The sequence below is a fragment of the Achroia grisella genome, unplaced genomic scaffold (genome assembly GCF_030625045.1).
Source record: "Achroia grisella isolate CSIRO2021 unplaced genomic scaffold, CSIRO_AGI_Agris_v1 utg918, whole genome shotgun sequence".
Classification (NCBI taxonomy): domain Eukaryota; kingdom Metazoa; phylum Arthropoda; class Insecta; order Lepidoptera; family Pyralidae; genus Achroia; species Achroia grisella.
Genome location: NW_026713067.1, coordinates 2292269 through 2311114, shown reverse-complemented (window position 1 = coordinate 2311114; position 18846 = coordinate 2292269). Strand labels below are relative to the sequence as shown.

Below are 18846 nucleotides of genomic sequence, written 5' to 3'. Positions count from 1 at the left end.
TAAATTCATACCGATTGCGCTACACGTTTATTTGCGTCTGTGTGCGTGTATTACACAACATGGGTAAATCCATGCGATTAAACCTGAAGTTGAACGACATCATTTTGTAATAGTCCTTTTAACGCATTAGTGGGCTCGAAAGCAAGGCATTCAATACATAGTTACATCTCCCTCTTACATTTCTACCTATCCACAATTCCGGATTAACAAAACAATTGTATTATTAAATACTTAAGTCTTTACACGTCTTATGGTTCGTAACTTTAATATTTTTATTTACTTACATGTAAAAACATGTTAGACAATTGTTTCGATTTAATTTTAATGTCATGATATGATATGGGGATGGAATGGAATATTTTAATAAAAGACCAAAGGAAAAGGGGACATGTGGTCCAGAAATATGCAATGTGAACCCCCTCGTATGGTTCCAAAACCACAACCATAGTCGTAAGTAGCACTTAGATTGCGTTCAGGACACATTCCATAAAACAAATTTGGACAGAAATGAGTACCTAGACTCCACCATTTGTCAACTTGTGGTGGTATCGATGATGTTCGATATTTGTTGATGAAATGCGTTAAGAAAGAGACTGAAAGACAAAACTTACAATAAAATTCATTTCAGATATAATGTAAATATGTAATTATACAGAAAACCGAAGAGTATAATCAACCTCTGTGTCTAGCCTTTGTTGACTATGAGAAGGCCTTTGACTCTATCGAGACCTGGTCTGTTCTGGAGTCTCTGCAGCGATGCCAGTCGACTGGCGATACATCGAAGTGCTGAGATGTCTCTATAACGCTGCAACAATGACCGTCCAAGTACAAAACCAGCAGACTAAGCATATCCACCTGAAACGTGGTGTAAGACAGGGGGATGTTATATCCCCGAAGTTGTTTACAACTGCGTTGGAGGATATGTTTAGAATGCTGGACTGGAAAAATTACGGCATTAGAGTCACGTGGGGCAAGTGTGCGCACTTAAGGTTTGAAGTATCATATAATAAAATATTTGAAGTTAACTGGAACAAAACAAGGTTTATTATATAAAATATTTAATAATCAACAACTTAAACGCAAAATAAATAATTATCATTTACACAAATTCTTTGGAAATCAACAAAATCAAAACTGTTTAAATGCGCACACTTACCCAAGTATAGGGGTAAGTGTGCGCAGTAGTGCGGGTAAGTGTACGCAACATGTAACATACAGTAAATAGAGTCAGACTCATATGATAAACCAGAAAATAGACATCCTCAACCTAATAATACATCAGTTCAAATAATTCCTTTTTAAAGTTATTGCATTGTTCATGCCACCAGCTCTTACAGATGCTGTATTGGATCCAGTCTTCATTCGGTGGAAATATGTATTTTTCTCCACACAGTGGGCAAAATAATTCCTGCTCATCATTTTATTTATTTTCAGATCAAGTCGTATCTTCTTTTTTGGCAATTTATTCTTCCTCTTGTTTTTTGTTTTTCCAATTCTACTTTATAAGGACTTACAGTATCAATGATTGACTTTTTGCCTTTCTTTCGCCGATTTTGAATCACAGTCATTCATCCAAGAAATGACTAAGGCCAACTTCGGTATTTCTTGGATGGATGACAGTCGTACATATTCATTCCTAGACGAAGGTACACTCATTATTGCGGGTGCCACACTGTCGTTTGCTACCAACCTCCGAAATTAATCTTTTAACAGCTTCTAGCTGTTCCTCTGTGACAACACTTCTATCCGGCATTTCTTTTATAATCGAGGCATTTTTTATGTATAATTAAACTCTGAAATAACAAATTGTATCATAAATACAAAGCCAAAGCGGAGCGGGGTAAGTATTCGCATGCGCACACTTACCCGACATTCGTATGCGCACACTTACCCCAAACCATCAAAATAAAATTTAACCAGAACTGAGCAATATTACGTAATCGTCATCACCAAAAGATTAAACACGGTTTATATTACATAAAATGTACTGTTCGATGGTATAAAGCATAATTTCAAAATATAAATATATTACAAAGGAATGAGTCTGTCATTTAAGATAAAAATCGCAATAATTCAAGCAAAAAACAATACTCACTTACGGAAACAAAATGGTTCACCGGCGGACAGTGAAAAAGTTGCACTAAGTATAGCCTTTTGTGCGCTAATGAGGAGGGGTGTTATCAGTTCGTACCTATAAACCGTTTTTGAAATACTTCGAGTGCGTACACTTGCCCCACGTGACTCTAATGTTAACGGCGAGAATATCTCTCACTTACGATTTGCTGACGACATTGTCATCATGGCTGAATCGCTGCAGGACTTACAGCAGATGCTGAATGGCCTGGCTGAGTCGTCTCAACGCATCGGTCTTCGGATGAATTTGGACAAAACCAAGATCATGTTCAATGATCGCATTCGTCCGGAACCGGTTGCCATTAATGGAGTTCCTCTCGTAGTTGTTCAGGAGTATATTTATCTAGGGCAAACGCTCCAATTAGTTAAAAACAACTTTGAGAGGGAGGCCAAGAGGCGAATACAGCTAGGCTGGGCGGCTTTTGGGAAACTTCGTCAAGTCTTCTCGTCGTCGCTACCACAAAGCCTTAAGACCAAGGTTTATAACCAGTGCGTCCTACCCGCTATGACATACGGTGCCGAAACGTGGACACTGACGATACGACTGGTCCACCAACTCAAAGTCGCTCAACGAGCTATGGAAAGGGCTATGCTTGGAGTTTCTCTGAGGGATCAAATCCGTAACGAAGTGATTCGCCAGAGAACTAGGGTCACCGACATAGCTCTTCGTATTTGCAAGTTGAAGTGGCAGTGGGCTGGTCATATCTGTCGTAGAACCGATGCTCGCTGGAGTAGGCGTGTTCTAGAGTGGAGACCGCAAATTGGCAAACGTAGTGTAGGACGCCCCGCAGCTACCTAGCTGCGGGGCGTCCTACACTACGTTTGCGTTTGCGGAGCGACGACATACGTAGGGTTGCGGGTAAAAAATGGAAGAGAAGGGCTGAAGATCGTGCCCAGTGGCGTGCCTTGGGAGAGGCCTATGTCCAGCAGTGGACTGCAGTGGGTTGATGATGAAATATGTAAGTGTGTAACTAATTAAGAAGCCACCACATAGCTAATATACTTACTATTGTGATCCTAAGATCCTAAATAAATAAAGAGAAAAAAAAACTAAATATGTTCCATCTAATAGTTTAGGCCGGATTTCACCAATTGCAGTATAAACTAGGTTCAAGGATATTTAGTTCAGCGTAAACTAGTTTAAAGATCGACATTGGTCGACTAAGTTTAAATCTTCATTCGATCACTGATACACGTTCATAAAATAATATTTGATGCAATAGGTATCTAATTTAAGTAATAACAATAATGAAATTTACTAAAATATTTGAAATTTAATCATGTGATAATTTGGTTAAGTTTTTTAAGCACAACCTTTACCTAAAAATAAGGTAGATAAACGAAACTAAGTTCCGATTATAGTGATGAAATGCAAAATGTTTTATCGCTAATACTATCTTTTAATAACTTCCAGAGAACCTTTGGGAAGAGAGTATTTACAAAAAAATTACAGTAAATAAGTGGCGCATGATTGGAAATATGTTAGTATATTTTATAACAATTAGCATAATTTTAACAGTGGTTTAGCATATTTGGTGTTGTCGTATTGGCAACACTGCTCAGTGTTGCCAATTTAGCACATTTATTTGTTGTTTAGCATTAACATATTTTTTAGCACATAATTATAATAATTTAATACAAATTTAACTATGAAATAAACAGTCCAAAATAGTTCCACTGACAAAAATTTGTACTTATCACGCCTGCAAGTTGGTATGGAGGGAACATACTTTTGTCAGAGTAATATTTATGCCTTTTCAGAACCCTTTTTAAGATTATCTGTGTCGTTGTTGGTAATCTGTCGAAATATAAAATTATATACACTTATGTAAATAAAATAGATATCAGCGAACGTACTCAGGAATGGGTTGTAAGAAATGAAGTACTAGTATGTAAAACATAAATTTACATACATATGAATACATATATGATATATGATAAATAAATATATATAATTAAATATTCTAAATACACAATAAAAGCAATATACTAGGTAAAATGTCACAAGTCACATTGTGTAAGACAAGGAAATATATTTACAAAGAAAAATTGATTAAGGCATAAAATATTGAAGATTTAATAACGTTTTATTTGATATTTAAATATCGTAATATATTTTTTTAGCATAATTTTGTCTTAGTCGTGTTGGCAACACTGCTTTTTATTATGTTCTTTCCTTGCTAGTGCAACCAAGTTGTTAGTATATTCTTTGAAGTAGTGTCAGGTCCAGGAACCGTAAAACATATTAATAAAAAAAATATATAATATACTATACTTGAAACATAATAGAGTGAAAGTTGTTCATTGAAAATGCCGCGCAGTATCAATAATACTTCGTATCGCGGGTCTTCAACGGTAGCAAAATTCTGTTACACTATAATAATTGCTTTTGTTTGTTATGCTGTAGTATTTATAGTGAAAAACACTTTGGAGAATCATAATGCAGAATCGATGGAATCGTACGAATTTTCCAACTACATCAAGAAATATAAGAAAACATACAATAGTTCTGAATATTTTCGTCGACAGAAAATTTTCGAGGTTAGTGCTGTGTTTGAGTTCCAATATTGACCTTAAATCAAATATATACATTGATATATCGTATAACTATACGCGGTGTCTTGAGATGAAATTTACTAAACATATTTAGGGTTTCTTTTCCTATTCCCTTGACCTGATTGTTTTATATATTTATATATTAGGGAATGGCGAAAACCCCGACAGTCCTCAAAAGTTGATTGGGTGAGCTATAATTTTAGGGCGGGGCCGTATAACTTGACTACTAGATACTATCTATAAATATATACTGCAAAGAGATGTGCTAACTCGTAATAAACAGTCACGTTAACTTGAGTTAAAATCCAGGTAACTTGAGTTACCTGAATTCCTCCTATTTGATGCTTTTTTAAATATGTTTCAATAACGAGCTCGTATTTCCTACATATTTAAAATGTATCCGAGCATTTCATACATTTTACACGATGTTGATGATGATGATGATTTATTCGAAAATGTCTCAAACGAAGGTTTGTCGGCGTTTTGAGTAATAATAGGTAGTATATTATGATATGATATGATCAACCCAAAACTTCATGTCATTATCGCTTTCATTCGGTAATATTAATCGAGTTTTAATAAATCGATTATATAAATTACGCGTTTTATCGATTTTCATAAACAGCGTTTTCACATATCCTTTCATTTTACTTTAATACTAACTTTTGCCCGCGGCTACGCTCACGTTAAACCGTAACTTCATATCATAGAAAGTTTAATTTCGACGATGATGATGATGTCCCACTCATAGATCTAGATCTAGAATCTAGAAAATCTAGAATACTTTTATGATTATAAATTATTATTAAAATTTGTTGATTTATGTCACAGAGAAATGAAGATTGTTAATATAAAAAAATATTTCTCAAATAAACACTAAGTAATTCTTTTGTTACTTTGTTAAAAGTTTTTTTAAATAATAAATGTAATAATAATTTGATACTTATTTTATTTTACAAATACTTTTCACATTTTTATGTGTTACCGATACCTTACAGAATCATATATATATATAGGACAATGATTTATTAATCATGTTAAGTTATCATCATTCATACATATCTGACATAAAAAAAATTGTTATAGATGCTTAACATATCCTTGTAATTTTTAGCGTGCATCAAAGGATATCGAGCGTCTAAATCAAATGGAAAACATTAGCATTGATGTTGATATATATGGATATACAAAATATACTGACTGGACCTCTTATGAGTTTGAAAAAAATATGCTATTACAGAATACAACTCCTATATCATTATGTAAAAAGGAAACAAGAGAACCAAAACCTTTAAATCAGAGGTTACTTGAAAATTTACCACAAGTAGTTGATTGGTATGTAGCTTCTAAACTAACATTATAAATGGGAAATATCTGATTTTTATTTATCTATATTAATATTTTAGAAGTAATAAAAAATATGAAGATTAGTTGGTGAATTTTGATACTACTTAGTGATCCAATTTTGAGAATTGTTTTTGTGTTAATTGCCCATTCATGGAAATTTGTCTATGGACTATTTAACATCAGGCTACAACCAATTTGTATTCATGAGTGTGATTGTCTGTGTCATCATCATGTATATCAGTTGTCCAGTCCCCTTAACACAAGCATTGCTTATCTTGGGACTACTTAGATGACGCTATGTGAATTGATTTTTCTATCATTTGTTTGTGTTATTACTGATGTTTATGTGCATGTTCATTTATTCAAATGTATTTAATATATATTATTGTATAAAAGGCAAAGGAAATATTAAGGTAAATATATGTACGTACCTATCTACGGCTTTATGTTGTATACCTAGTATATTATGTACCTACTTATTACTGATTTTTAAACTTAGGCGTTTACTACACATTATTAATAAAGTTAAAAGGGTTTTAAAACGAATAAATTAATGGTAAACTAGCTGTACACGCGACTTCCACCGCGTGGAACTTAACTTTATTTTTCTAAAATATAAAAGTAAGTGCCTAAGTTAATCCTTATTACATCAGTTACCAATAAAGTCCCGACCAAATTGGTCCAGCCATTTCAGAAATTAGCCGGAGCAAACAGACAGACAGACAAAAATTGTAAAAGATGTTATTATGGTGTATGTACGATATTTATCGTTTGAGTTGACAACACAACATTCTGGTAAAATATATTTAGTTGCCATTGAAACGAAAGAAGACCGTATTTATACCTATTCATATGCATGTAGTAAAAAATAATTAGGTATTTCAATGTTATAATCAGACACTCCAATTTTATTTATAAGGGGAGAAAGTAAAGCCCCCCGGGCTTTACTTTGCTTATTTTGATTATATGGGGGGAGGGGGAGTAGGGGTCTAGATGACGATTACGTCATCAGTATTTATTATAATTATATTAAATTATTATTATAATTACTTTTTTACACAAAAGGCAATCTTCACATTATCTTTACTAAAAAAACAATACATTAATTGGAAAATGTTTAGGTAAGCATGGGGAGAGGGGCTAAGAGCTTAGCTTACTTTTGCTGAAAAGGGGGATGGGGTGGGGTAAATAATTGTAATAAATCTGCTTACGTAATACTTGAACGGCCCCAGATTAAGGTTTACCTCTATCAACGTTTTGACTAGATTGCACAAAATACGTTTATTTACCATGACATTATTCGTGTTAAAACTCGTTTACTTATATTAATAATAATATAGGTAAATGTAGGTTGTGATTTGAATAATTTCATTTCGGTATTATTTTTGATTAGGGATACTGTAAATATACCTACAAATAACAATCCTAATATAGCTAACTGATTACAATTCAGACATCTCCAGCAAGTCCCAAACTAAGAAGAGTATTCTAAACATCTGTTTCGACTTTATACGGAATTGTGGATAGGTAGAAATGTAAGAGGGAGATGTAACTATGTTTTGAATGCCTTGCTTTCGAGCCCACTGATGCGTTAAACGAGGGGCGTGTATGAATGTCATTAGTTGATGTATAAGATGAACGCCCTTAGTGGTGGGGTGTTATATAGAGATATATAACACGCCACCATATCATGCCACCGTTCCGTTGAGTAAACACAACAGTCTTCAGTGTTGCCAACTACGTGTAGAGAGTTTAATAATGCGATAAATAAATAATTATTAATCGTCGTGAATGTATTGAAATATAATAAAGAAGTTGTAGAACATGCGGCGTTAAAAAGTCATCGCGGCGTCAACATCTTGAAAAGCGTGACAGTGAACAAAAAAGGCACTTCTAGCAATGATTTACTTATGTGGTTCGGCTTTAATATCTAAAATTACCTATTGACTTGTAAAAACATGTTTTACATGTACGTAGGTACTAATGTAACATGTGTGATAACGATAACTCGACTAAATTAAATCGGCCTTATTACAAAAAGATAAACCTGGTTTAGCACTAGTAATAAACCATTCACCAATGTATTCCTTATTACAAAATGAAGTTTATCTCTAAATTGTGATTCGTCTATGGTCTAAAGTTAGACCTGCGATGCCCCTAGTTTAACAGTGGTCTAAAAGCAAAAAATCAACCTCCATTTTAAAAATTGTATTTTAAGTTGTTGTTTTTCGAAAAATATTTTAACTAAATTAAAAATATATTAACTAAAAATATTTAAAGCTAATTTTACGGTAATAAAAATATATAAAAGACGATATTTATTATTTTTTCACTCATTTGACTTTGAAATAGTCACCATTCGCATCGATCCAATAAAAATACCCCGCCATTCCTTTTCTCCGTATAGGACTTCTACTTATACTTTAAAATTGATTTTCAGCCTAATAGTACATTATCAAATATTATATATTAATGAAATAGTTATAATGAAGACATAGATAAATGGAAATAAATTTATTTTTAGTTCATACATTTTTATTTGAAGTAATATTATTTTTGATCATTTCAGTTTTCTGTAAAGTAACTAAGTAGTCCTCTGTTAGATCTGGATTCGTAATAATGTTAGGCTTATTCCAAGTATTAACTTTAGGAATGGTTTAAACCTTGACCATTTAGACCACGTTTCGTCTGAGTTTTAAGAGATTTTTTGTAATAAGACCGAATGTGTCTTGCATTGGTTTATTTAGTTGTTGTTATCAAATACAAACCTACTAAAGCGACGATGTTATAATGTGGATTTATATAATTTACCCGAGTACACTAGTTTTTGCTGCAGTTTATAGAGTCCCAAGCTAACCAGAGCTTGTCTTGTGTGTACTAGTTAACTGATAGACATTCTAATATTTTTGTGTAAATACATATCTACATATTATAGGTACCTACATAGAATACAGCCAGAGCTTTGAAATGAGCAGGTCGTTTGCGCAGTGCGTACTCGTATAATAAAACCCGCGACGATCAGAAGTAAGACGGTGTGCTAAACTCTAGACCACCAAGGTCTTCAAGTTCAAGTTCAAATATAATAAAGAATTCTACAATATTATTTCGGCGTGCGATACCAGCTCACTTTATTTTCATTTAGTTTTATTCAAATTCGATAAACTTTATCACCTCAGTGCACGCACATGAGTAGGTACGAAATCACGACTTCTCCAAATTATGCACAAACAGTGAAATAAATTTTAAAGAAATTGATTGTTAGAGGATCTGATTTCTATCTAAATTTGTCAAGTTACCGTAATACGCCGCGTGACTCAAACTGTCACTTCATTACACTTTTACAAGGCAAATGATCATGATTTATCTTTATACAATTCGTACAAAACTTTAGTGCACAATTTTACCATCTGGCGACAGTTTACGAAACTGTTCACATATTTAAATCATATCATTTTGATTACGTACAATGAAGACAAATAAATAATAACTAAAAGGACATAATTCATCCGGTTTGATTGGGCCAAAATATTGGATTCCGAATCCGTACAAAGAAGAAATAAAAATAGAGAGTGCAGTGCAGTGATATTTTAAAAATAAAATATTATTGGAAAAAGAAGGAGAAATACGATTCCCAGGAAGTATGGACACAAACCAATGGAGCGGATGGATGGCTCTCTTTTGCAAAACAATTACTGTATTTATATCAGCTGCTTTGCCCCATAATAAAATGCTATGAAAATAGCTAAAGCACACAAATTTAGCCGTTGCTACATCCGTCAATTGTCTAATTCTTCTTACCGCATAAGCAGCAGAACGAAGTCTATTCGCGAATTTAGAAATATGAGCACCCCATTGCAGTTTGAAGTCTAATGTGATCCAAGAAACATAGTATCGTCAACAAAGTTAATAAGTTTATTGTTCAATACGATTTTTGAGTCTACCTTCCTTACATTGGGGAGCGTAAATTTAATACACTTTGTTTTATCTGCATTTAATAGCACATTATTAGCAGTAAACCATTTTAAAATAGATTTTGTCAGACACTTTGTTAATAATTTGGGATTTTTCTCTTTATCATATACTAGCAGTTCCTGCAAACGTTGTTTTGCCGTATAAATTAATATCACTATTTTTAAATTGCAGTATTAATTTATACATAGGGATTAATGGCAGAAGGGTGAAAATTTAGGGTAAAAAAATACATACATGTATTATTTAAATCCGATTGATAAAAAGATAAAATAAAAAATCTTGCCAAAAATATAAAATTCTCTCTTTATCACTTTGGGACATAAAAAGTAGGTAACAACATATTCTCAGATCTACCGAGTATACATAAAATTTCATCAAAATCGGTTTAGTAGTTTAGTATTTCATCGCTGATAAACAACGTGACAGGATATGTTTAGACATTAAGATTATCTGTTTTAGGAGGAGTAAAGGCATCATCGGGCCAATTGTGGATCAGAAGATGTGTAGAGGGTGCTGGGCAATTACTGTCACGGGAGCCACTGAGACTATGGTTGCTGTAGACTTACAAAAGAATGGAACCTTCCAACATCTTAACTTGTTAAGCATTCAGGTAAGTAGAATATACACAGCGTTGTGGTCTAGTAGTCGAAGTATATAAGTGAATTAAACCAGGCAGGCGGCGAGTTGAACTATCGGTCGGCATCGAAAAACCTCTATGTTAATTTTTAAATCTGACTGACTCTCCGGTTATGGGACCAGCGATAGCAAAACAAATTCAGAGAGATGTACTCGCAGACTCTTGCCTCCTCTAACGTCGGATTCAAATATAAACATGAAAATTGTCGTTTTCACCAGAATGTCGATAGTTAAAATTGACTGATTAGAATATTTCCATTTAAAAAATTGCAATAGCATATGCGAGTAGACACTATATTCTTATTAATTTTAATATAAAAATGGCTCTATATTTTTGTAAACATGTACCTACAAGCTCTTTCGAAAAGTATAAGAACTGGGTTTCTTTCCAGTTCTTCTTAGCTCGAAAGCACTCCGAACTGGCGGTTGATTTATGATATAAGAAGCTAGGGGTTCTAATCTCGGCACAGACGGCAAAATATCGATCTCCGTTTAAATGGGACATGGCGTCGATCAGCGGTATGGTACCCGTATCATAGGCTCTGCTTAGCCTTGGACTAGATGGTGCTGTGTGTCCACGGAAAGTAATCTGCCATCCGATTCAGACCAATTATCTGAATCAGCTGTGTTCGTTTTGGCCAATCTGTCCCTACAGCCTGTATGTACATATATTTATATATAAAATTATTATGGTTTATCATTTATAATGGTCTTATTCTCTTTTATATTTCAGGAGTTAATTGACTGTTCAAAGGTTAATGATGGATGCAGAGGTGGAAAACCATCGACAGCTGTTAATTACCTGATTAACAACAAGATACCAATCGTATCACAATTAGAATACCCACTGAAACTAGTGGACGAACCCTGCAAACTTCATGGACATCCGAGCGGCGTGCTGATCAAACAATATAAGGAATTATGGTAAATATAAGTCATGATACACATAATAGTATTATATGTAATCGGGGTTCACTATAAATCATTGTATCGGTATAATGATGAGATGGATCCCTTACACAGACATTTCACAGGGACGAGGTGGCGATGCTGTACAGTATCTACTACTGTATATGTGCAGTCCAGCCGTTCAGTTTGCGTTTCTGACAGGCGAGGATAAAATGGATAATGTAACTTTGAACTGACTTTACTGTAAAATTTTAAATATCTTATTCCGCTTTAACTAATAATTATACAACTAACAATAAACCGTGGGCTAAAATTATTAACTATTAAGGAATGTATAAACAATAGTTTAAGAGTCTATCCAAATCAAACTTCGCATTTTCAAAGTTATGTCAACATGTCAGTTTGTTTTTGTAGTGACCTTAAAACCGTATTACTCGTTAATAAGGATAATAAAATATTTAATGTATTAATATAAATATATAGTACTTACGCAGTATTATGTTATTATTACTTCAATATGTTTAAAATCTCATATCATAGATGACATGAGGTCAGTTCAGATTTACCAGAAGTAGACATATAAAGTCGTCTGGCTGGGTACCTCTATCTCACAAATTTCAGAGATTAGGAAGAATAAAAACATTTAAAATTAAAAATAGAAACAGTATTCCTGTTTTCGCTTGGTGACAATTTTCTAGAAAATAGACATCATCTTAACTGTTGTATTCTTTTATAATGCAGGTCTGTTTCACATAATGAATAGAACGGACCTAGGTAAGAACATGAGTACTTATATATGTATATCAGGATAATGAAATGCATTTATTTATGTTTTTAAAAAACTTAATGGAATGGTGCACCCGTCTGCTTTAATGGTTTACGCTAGCGGGGCACCAGTGGAGGTTGATACGAAGAGTTTTTTCTTTTATGTGCACTTCAGTAATAATGATGAGGAGGTCATGCTGCGTCACCTGGCGGATGTTGGTCCGCTGATCGCAGCTGTGAACGCCAAACTTTGGCAGCACTACTCTGGAGGGGTCATACGTCAAGGTTGTCTGTAAGTACCTGTTTTATACCTGATTACATTTTGGTAGTTATGTTACGACAATAACGCTCGGCTCTGCTACCATATTATAGAAATAAGCTGTCAGTATAACATTTATTTCCTCGTTGCATACAACTGTTACCAAGTAAAAATTTATTTTTCTATACATGATATTAGAAACCAAAATAACAAACCACAATCACATCACAGGGACTGGTCTTTCAGACGAGGTGATCAGAGGCTTTTTTTTACATATATACAAAGTGTGATCATGGAATGATTCTCCCGCCTGTGGAGGATTATAAGATGAATTCACCAGGAAATAATTAAGATGGTGTCCAGAGGGAACCACGTGAAGGTCAACCTGACATAGTATATTGCTAGCAATGAGTTTATTAGTCTATATTACTAATAGTCAGAGGTATTGTGCTGACGACCTCGGTGATCTAGCGGTATCATACCGCTTTACTTCCGATGGTCGCGGGTTCACTTCCTCGCACGGTACAAACATTTGTATTCATGAGTATGATTGTTTGTATCGTTCTTGGTATTTTCTATGTATATTATGAATGTATTTACAAAAAAAAGTTATTTAAGTATTTATGTCGGTTTTCCAGTACCTTTAACACAGTATAGTACACAATCAGTAGTATAAATTGACAGAAGAGGTTTTAACTTTGCTCTTGACCGTGATTCATGATTTTCAAACGTTAATGTATAATGTAATGTAACATATACGATTTTTAGAGGAGACGCAGTTGTCCTACTATACCTCCCCTTGAGTATGCTCATGCCTCTATAAAATGTTTTAATACCGCGAGTGTGACAGATACGGGAAACTATCGTATCATAAAAAAAATTAAAGTTATATGCTGAATTGCTGATATGCTGCACACCATTAATCTGTTGTTGTTAGTAGAACTTGTTTGTTTGTTTTATAAATTGTGTTTACGTATATATAGTACAAACCTTGGTATTCCTATAATAATTAAATAAATTGTGTGATGCCTACGATACATGATGCTTATGTATTGCCATTTCGGAGGACCAAGCTGTCATGTCACCATACCCTGGTAATTTCACTGTTTAATGGTTTTAAACTTACAAGGCAAGCCGCTTGGCGGCTGAAGTACATTAGGCAGAGTTACCAACGACGACGACTTTATTCAAAATCAATCTAGTCTAAACTTACATAGAATATGTTTTCCTTTACAGGGGTAACGAGGGGTATCTGAACCACGTGATTCTGATTGTAGGCTACAATCTCACAGCTCCCGTGCCGTACTACATTATCAAGAACTCGTGGGGTGTGGATTATGGAGACCATGGCTACGTCAAAGTGGCAATTGGTGGTAATGTGTGTGGTATTGCTGATGAGGTGTCCTACATAATTGTGTAAATTGCAGTTGGCCACGCGGACGTAACGCTCCTATTATTTAAAGTGTTTATAGGTTTATAGGCTATGGCAACCGTTTAGGCTCCTTTTATTAAAAAAAAAAAAAAATAAAACTAATTAACCTTTTTATTAAATTCAGCAATTATATTTAATACAGCTAGTATATAAGCCATACATAAGCCTGTAATACTTATGAAAATTCAACTGGGACGTTTGATTACTCACTACCACATTTATTAATGAGTGTATGTTTGAGTCTAAAGTGGTAAGTTTCTATTTGTGTAATATGTAATATGACACGAGTAATAATATAAAGTATTAATTTCCTTGATCTCGATTTTAAATAAAAAGTAAAGTACAGTATTTTCTATGAAAACAATTTAAAATTTAACTTCCGAAATTTTTAATTGACTGGCGTCAGTTGAATAGTGCCTCAGCACGCCTATAGTATAGTATATATGTAGTAGGGCTGTGTGTAACCAAAGTATCCGATGGACGCGCGTTCGATTCTCGCATATAAAAAATTGTATTAGGTATTCAATCATTTATGAGTATGATTGTTTGCATAGGTACATTCTATGTACGAATGTACTTAATTATTTTTATCAACTTAAGATTATCCAAAGTACAAAGATCTAGTTGTTTGAGACAAGATGGCGTTGTGTGAATTGTCATAGAAAAAAAAATGAACTTACCAGTTTTAGATACATTTAGATACTCTGTATTATTATGATTATATCATAATTTAGTCATGTATTTTTAATGTGCGTGTAGTAATTTCATCTAGATGATGGAATTCATAGTAATTTTGCTAGTGATTTTGTATAATAAACTGAGAGGATACTCCACCCTATTCAGTCATGCTGGTAATAAGTTAGAAAATAAACTTTTTGATGTCGAATATCGATGTTCATATTATCATAAAGGAGGTCGGATTGGAAATGTCACTGAACTATAGTGTTGCCAGTTTCCCCGAAACTTCTGACCAAAGGGTTATATTGGGCAATAATTAGGAGAAAGGAAAAATATCAGATTTTGAATAAGAATTTCCATTTGAAAGTCTGTCCATTGTTCTTGTGTTTCTTTAGATTAGTACTTTTGGAATGTTTTTTAAACTGCAAATATTCTACACTTCTATTTTATACCTGGTAATATTCAAAATTCTTTTTATATATAAATATGATTTTTTTTTACTTGAATCTCGGACGGTATCTTGAACGGTAGAGAAAAAAAATCATAATGTAAAAAGTTGACGTTCATAAGCGGCTAAAATGTCCTACAATGAATAAATTGTTTTTTAATTTTGAATATATATGGAAAAATGTTCCAAAAATGTTAAAAAAAAATAATAATGATGATTTGAATTAGAATCTTTTCTTTATAATTGTATACAATATTATATTATAGATGTATGGATGTGTTGTGAGGTTGCCTACTTACTTATTTGTTCGCTTCAGTATCTTGGTAGAGAGTATATAGGTGAAATGATTGTAATAAATAATAAAGTTTACTTAGTCATTACTAAGTAAATCAGTCCAGTAGCAAATGTGCTACTAGGTCTTATGATTAACGCGGACTGATTTTAAACAAAAGCTCAATCTAGTTATGTATATATATGGAGACAAACTAACTGAACGGATGCCGAGTGTTGACTGTGACTGTGATGCCTTGTGATTTGCCAATATTATTTAATATTATTGTCTTAATGTAAATTTGTGAGTGCCGTGAGGCATTAATGGTACGGTACATAATGCTGACTTGCAGGCTTGCTCTGTGTATGCCAAAGAAGCTGGGTTGTTAGGTATGAAATTTTGAGTCTTTTGTATATCTTGTGAGGTGAGGGCATTGTCGTGCTGGTACAATTTTTTACGAGATTTCGTTAAACGAATTTATTATTAGACTTGTCCACAATTACGAATTTAAACCCATCGAATTAAGTGCTGTATGTTGTAGGAGTAAAAATTTAAAATAAATATATAAAAATGTACAATTGGCAATCCTGCAAAGCAGTGAGACTGAACTGACGGTCCCCCTGATGGTATATGGTAACGCACATACATGAACAGCAGGACACAAGCCAAGCAAAGTACTGCAATGTCATATTGTATTTAAGAATAGATCTGAAATGTACGGAGTAATTCAATATACTGTGGTATTTAGAATGCTGCCAGTTGAATGCTCGGTTTTTTTTAAGGTTGGTAATGGAATGGTGCACCCACCTGTCCTAACTTTACGCTGGCGGGGCATCAGTGGAGATGATAAGATGAACATGAGGTCAGGTCAGTTAGTCCATCGTGAGAAATTCACCAGGAATTTATCACGATGGTTTCCAGGGGGAACCGCGTGGTGGTCAACCTGTTATGGTACATTGTTAGTAATGGAGTCATGAGTCCACATTACTAACAATCCCCTTCCCCCTGAAAGCTCGGTTGTGTAACAGCATCGTGAACACCATCGTCGCCAGTGATTTTTGATGGGCCTGTTGTATGTTTTATTTTTTAATTTAATCAATGCCTGGTATTGTTTGGTATAAGGACATACATTTGACATTTCTTACTCTTAAGTACATGATATGCATTTCTTTTATATTATTAAAACAAATGACCTTTTTTTAATAACGTATAATGGGAATGTAATGTAATTTTCTCTATCCATCCAAAGATTCACTATTGATTATAGTGTATAGATTGCTTAGCGATAAGACCGCCTTTTGGATTAGTTTATGTAAACTTATTATTTTTTTCTCTAATTGGTGCAATAAATAAATAAATTATATAATAAATAATTATATGCTTTTTTATGTAATACATATATATTTACATGTAGATTTACAATTATATGTACGAATAGAACATGCCATAAAGCTTAGTGAAACCATTATGGTGCTTTATTCGTAAAATATTATATATTTAGTAGATTTTAATTATTTTTTTTCTTGTCTTGCATTTATAGGCACTGTGTCATCTTATTATTTCTTTCTTTCTTCTATACACAGGGTTAGCCCTAAACCGAAAGCCATATGGATTACGTATTGAAAGTTTCATACTATGTAGATTTGATCACGTGAGCCCTCCTTTTTTTTTATAATTTACGACTATGTTTCTTCAGAAAAGATGTTTAATGTTATGAATATTAAACATCTTTTCAGTTTAATTGTATTTGTTTTTTGTTCTATAATTATTTGGATTTCTATAATAATAGACAAATGTTAATATAATCAATGTACTTAAATTATATAATGAACTGAAAGTGTGAAGCCGGATCGACTTGTTAGTTAGATGAAATTAGAAAAAATATATAATATTTTTTCTAATTTGGAGGTAATCTCAAAGAAATATTATTTTGATTTGAATATGGCATGATATATATAGCCAAGATCAATTTACTTGTTATTCAGACCCCACTAATGTTTGTACTTGTTATTTCATAATAGACCCCCAGTTTATTCTAGTGATTGGTGCCATTGTTGCTTAATATGCTGTGATATGCTAATTACATAAAAGTATATAATTATCGTTTTTTAAAATATATTAAATATGTATTATACATTTGTATTTTTATTTGAAAGTAACAGTTTCTTATGGCTTGATCCGAAAGAAACTTATTCCCTCAATATTTTCTATAATAACATTAAAGATATATGCGCAGTGTATTTCCTGTCATTAGGCAATAGATTTGGTGTTAATTAATCAGTCGAGAACAAAACCGGACTTTTGTTTCTAGTAATAATTGTGCTGCTTTATGTAGGTATACCAATATTTTAAATAGGTAAAGTTTTTAAGTTTGGATGTTCGGTGTTATCTCCGGTACTATTGTCCTATTTTGAAAATTATTTTAGTAACTATATAGCGTATTTATTGAGGAAGGTTCTTTAAGGTTCTATAAGAAGGAAGGTTTATATAAAGTTAAAAGGATAAGGTTCACGCACGCACTTTATGTAGTGTATCTTGTATGTGTCCTATACAAGTACAGAATAAATTATTTTTTATTTCTATAGAAGTAGAGGTATAATGAAAAAGGTTGCAAAAATGTGACATAGACGAAGATATGCGCGTTACCTATTCATTGTATACTTTGGTTTAACCTTTCTTCCTGAGAACTTAATCTTAACCCTTTTAAAGAAACGCACCCTATAAAGCTAGGTACCGCAGACGACTTCACAGTATGTCTACCCAAGTATAATGCATGTTATTATACTTTTGAAATTAGAAGGTATCCAACTAGTTAGGTAAGTTAAGTAACAAATATAAGAATACCTATCTAATCATAACAATGTCAAACCACAATGCGGTTAATAGATATAATGATACATGTTCCATCAATGATGGTACAATAATTTAAAGAAAAATAAAATGGAAATTAAAATGTATTGATATCACAAAGTCCTGACATACATAAGTCTCAACCTCAACATAATATCTTTTTTTTTTATGAATGATAAACAGCAGGTTGCTCGCGCCTGCGCTAACGGTGAGACACCAGTGGAGTATAAAGCAGATCATTTTTTAAAGGAATGATATTGGAATGATGCAGCCGCCTGCGCTGGCGAGGCACCAGTGCAAGATTATAAGATGATGAAGTTATGTCAGTTAGCCCACCATGACATTCATCAGGAATTTATCACTATAGTTTCCAGGGGAATTGCGTGGCGGTCAACCTGACATGGCACATTGTTAGCAATAGGACCATTAGTCCACAAACAATTATCCCCTAAGCAGATCCATAAAACAATTGTTACGAATTCACCAGGAAATAATGTCATTGGAATGACAAAAAACTTACGACCACCTGATGGTAAGTGGTAAACGTCGCCTATGTACATAAACTGCACTATTGACATCACGTTATCACA

The 18846-nt window shown here is 33.4% G+C and overlaps 1 protein-coding gene and 1 long non-coding RNA gene across 2 annotated transcripts; one reads left to right on the top strand and one right to left on the bottom strand.

The window, feature by feature from the left end:
- Nucleotides 1-1418: 1418 nt before the first annotated feature.
- LOC131853914 (uncharacterized) lies at nucleotides 1419-2223 on the bottom strand. The gene is made up of 2 exons (XR_009358011.1): nucleotides 2096-2223; nucleotides 1419-1793 (listed from the first exon to the last, which is right to left on the bottom strand). It is a non-coding gene; the product is annotated as an uncharacterized LOC131853914 (long non-coding RNA).
- A 2214-nt stretch (nucleotides 2224-4437) lies between these two features.
- Nucleotides 4438-14231, top strand: LOC131853909 (cathepsin O-like). The gene is made up of 6 exons (XM_059204997.1): nucleotides 4438-4674; nucleotides 5804-6024; nucleotides 10468-10618; nucleotides 11378-11568; nucleotides 12494-12610; nucleotides 13814-14231. Exons 1-6 carry the CDS (start codon nucleotides 4444-4446, stop codon nucleotides 13995-13997), a joined length of 1095 nt encoding a protein of 364 aa, XP_059060980.1. The 5' UTR covers nucleotides 4438-4443; the 3' UTR covers nucleotides 13998-14231.
- Nucleotides 14232-18846: the final 4615 nt, after the last annotated feature.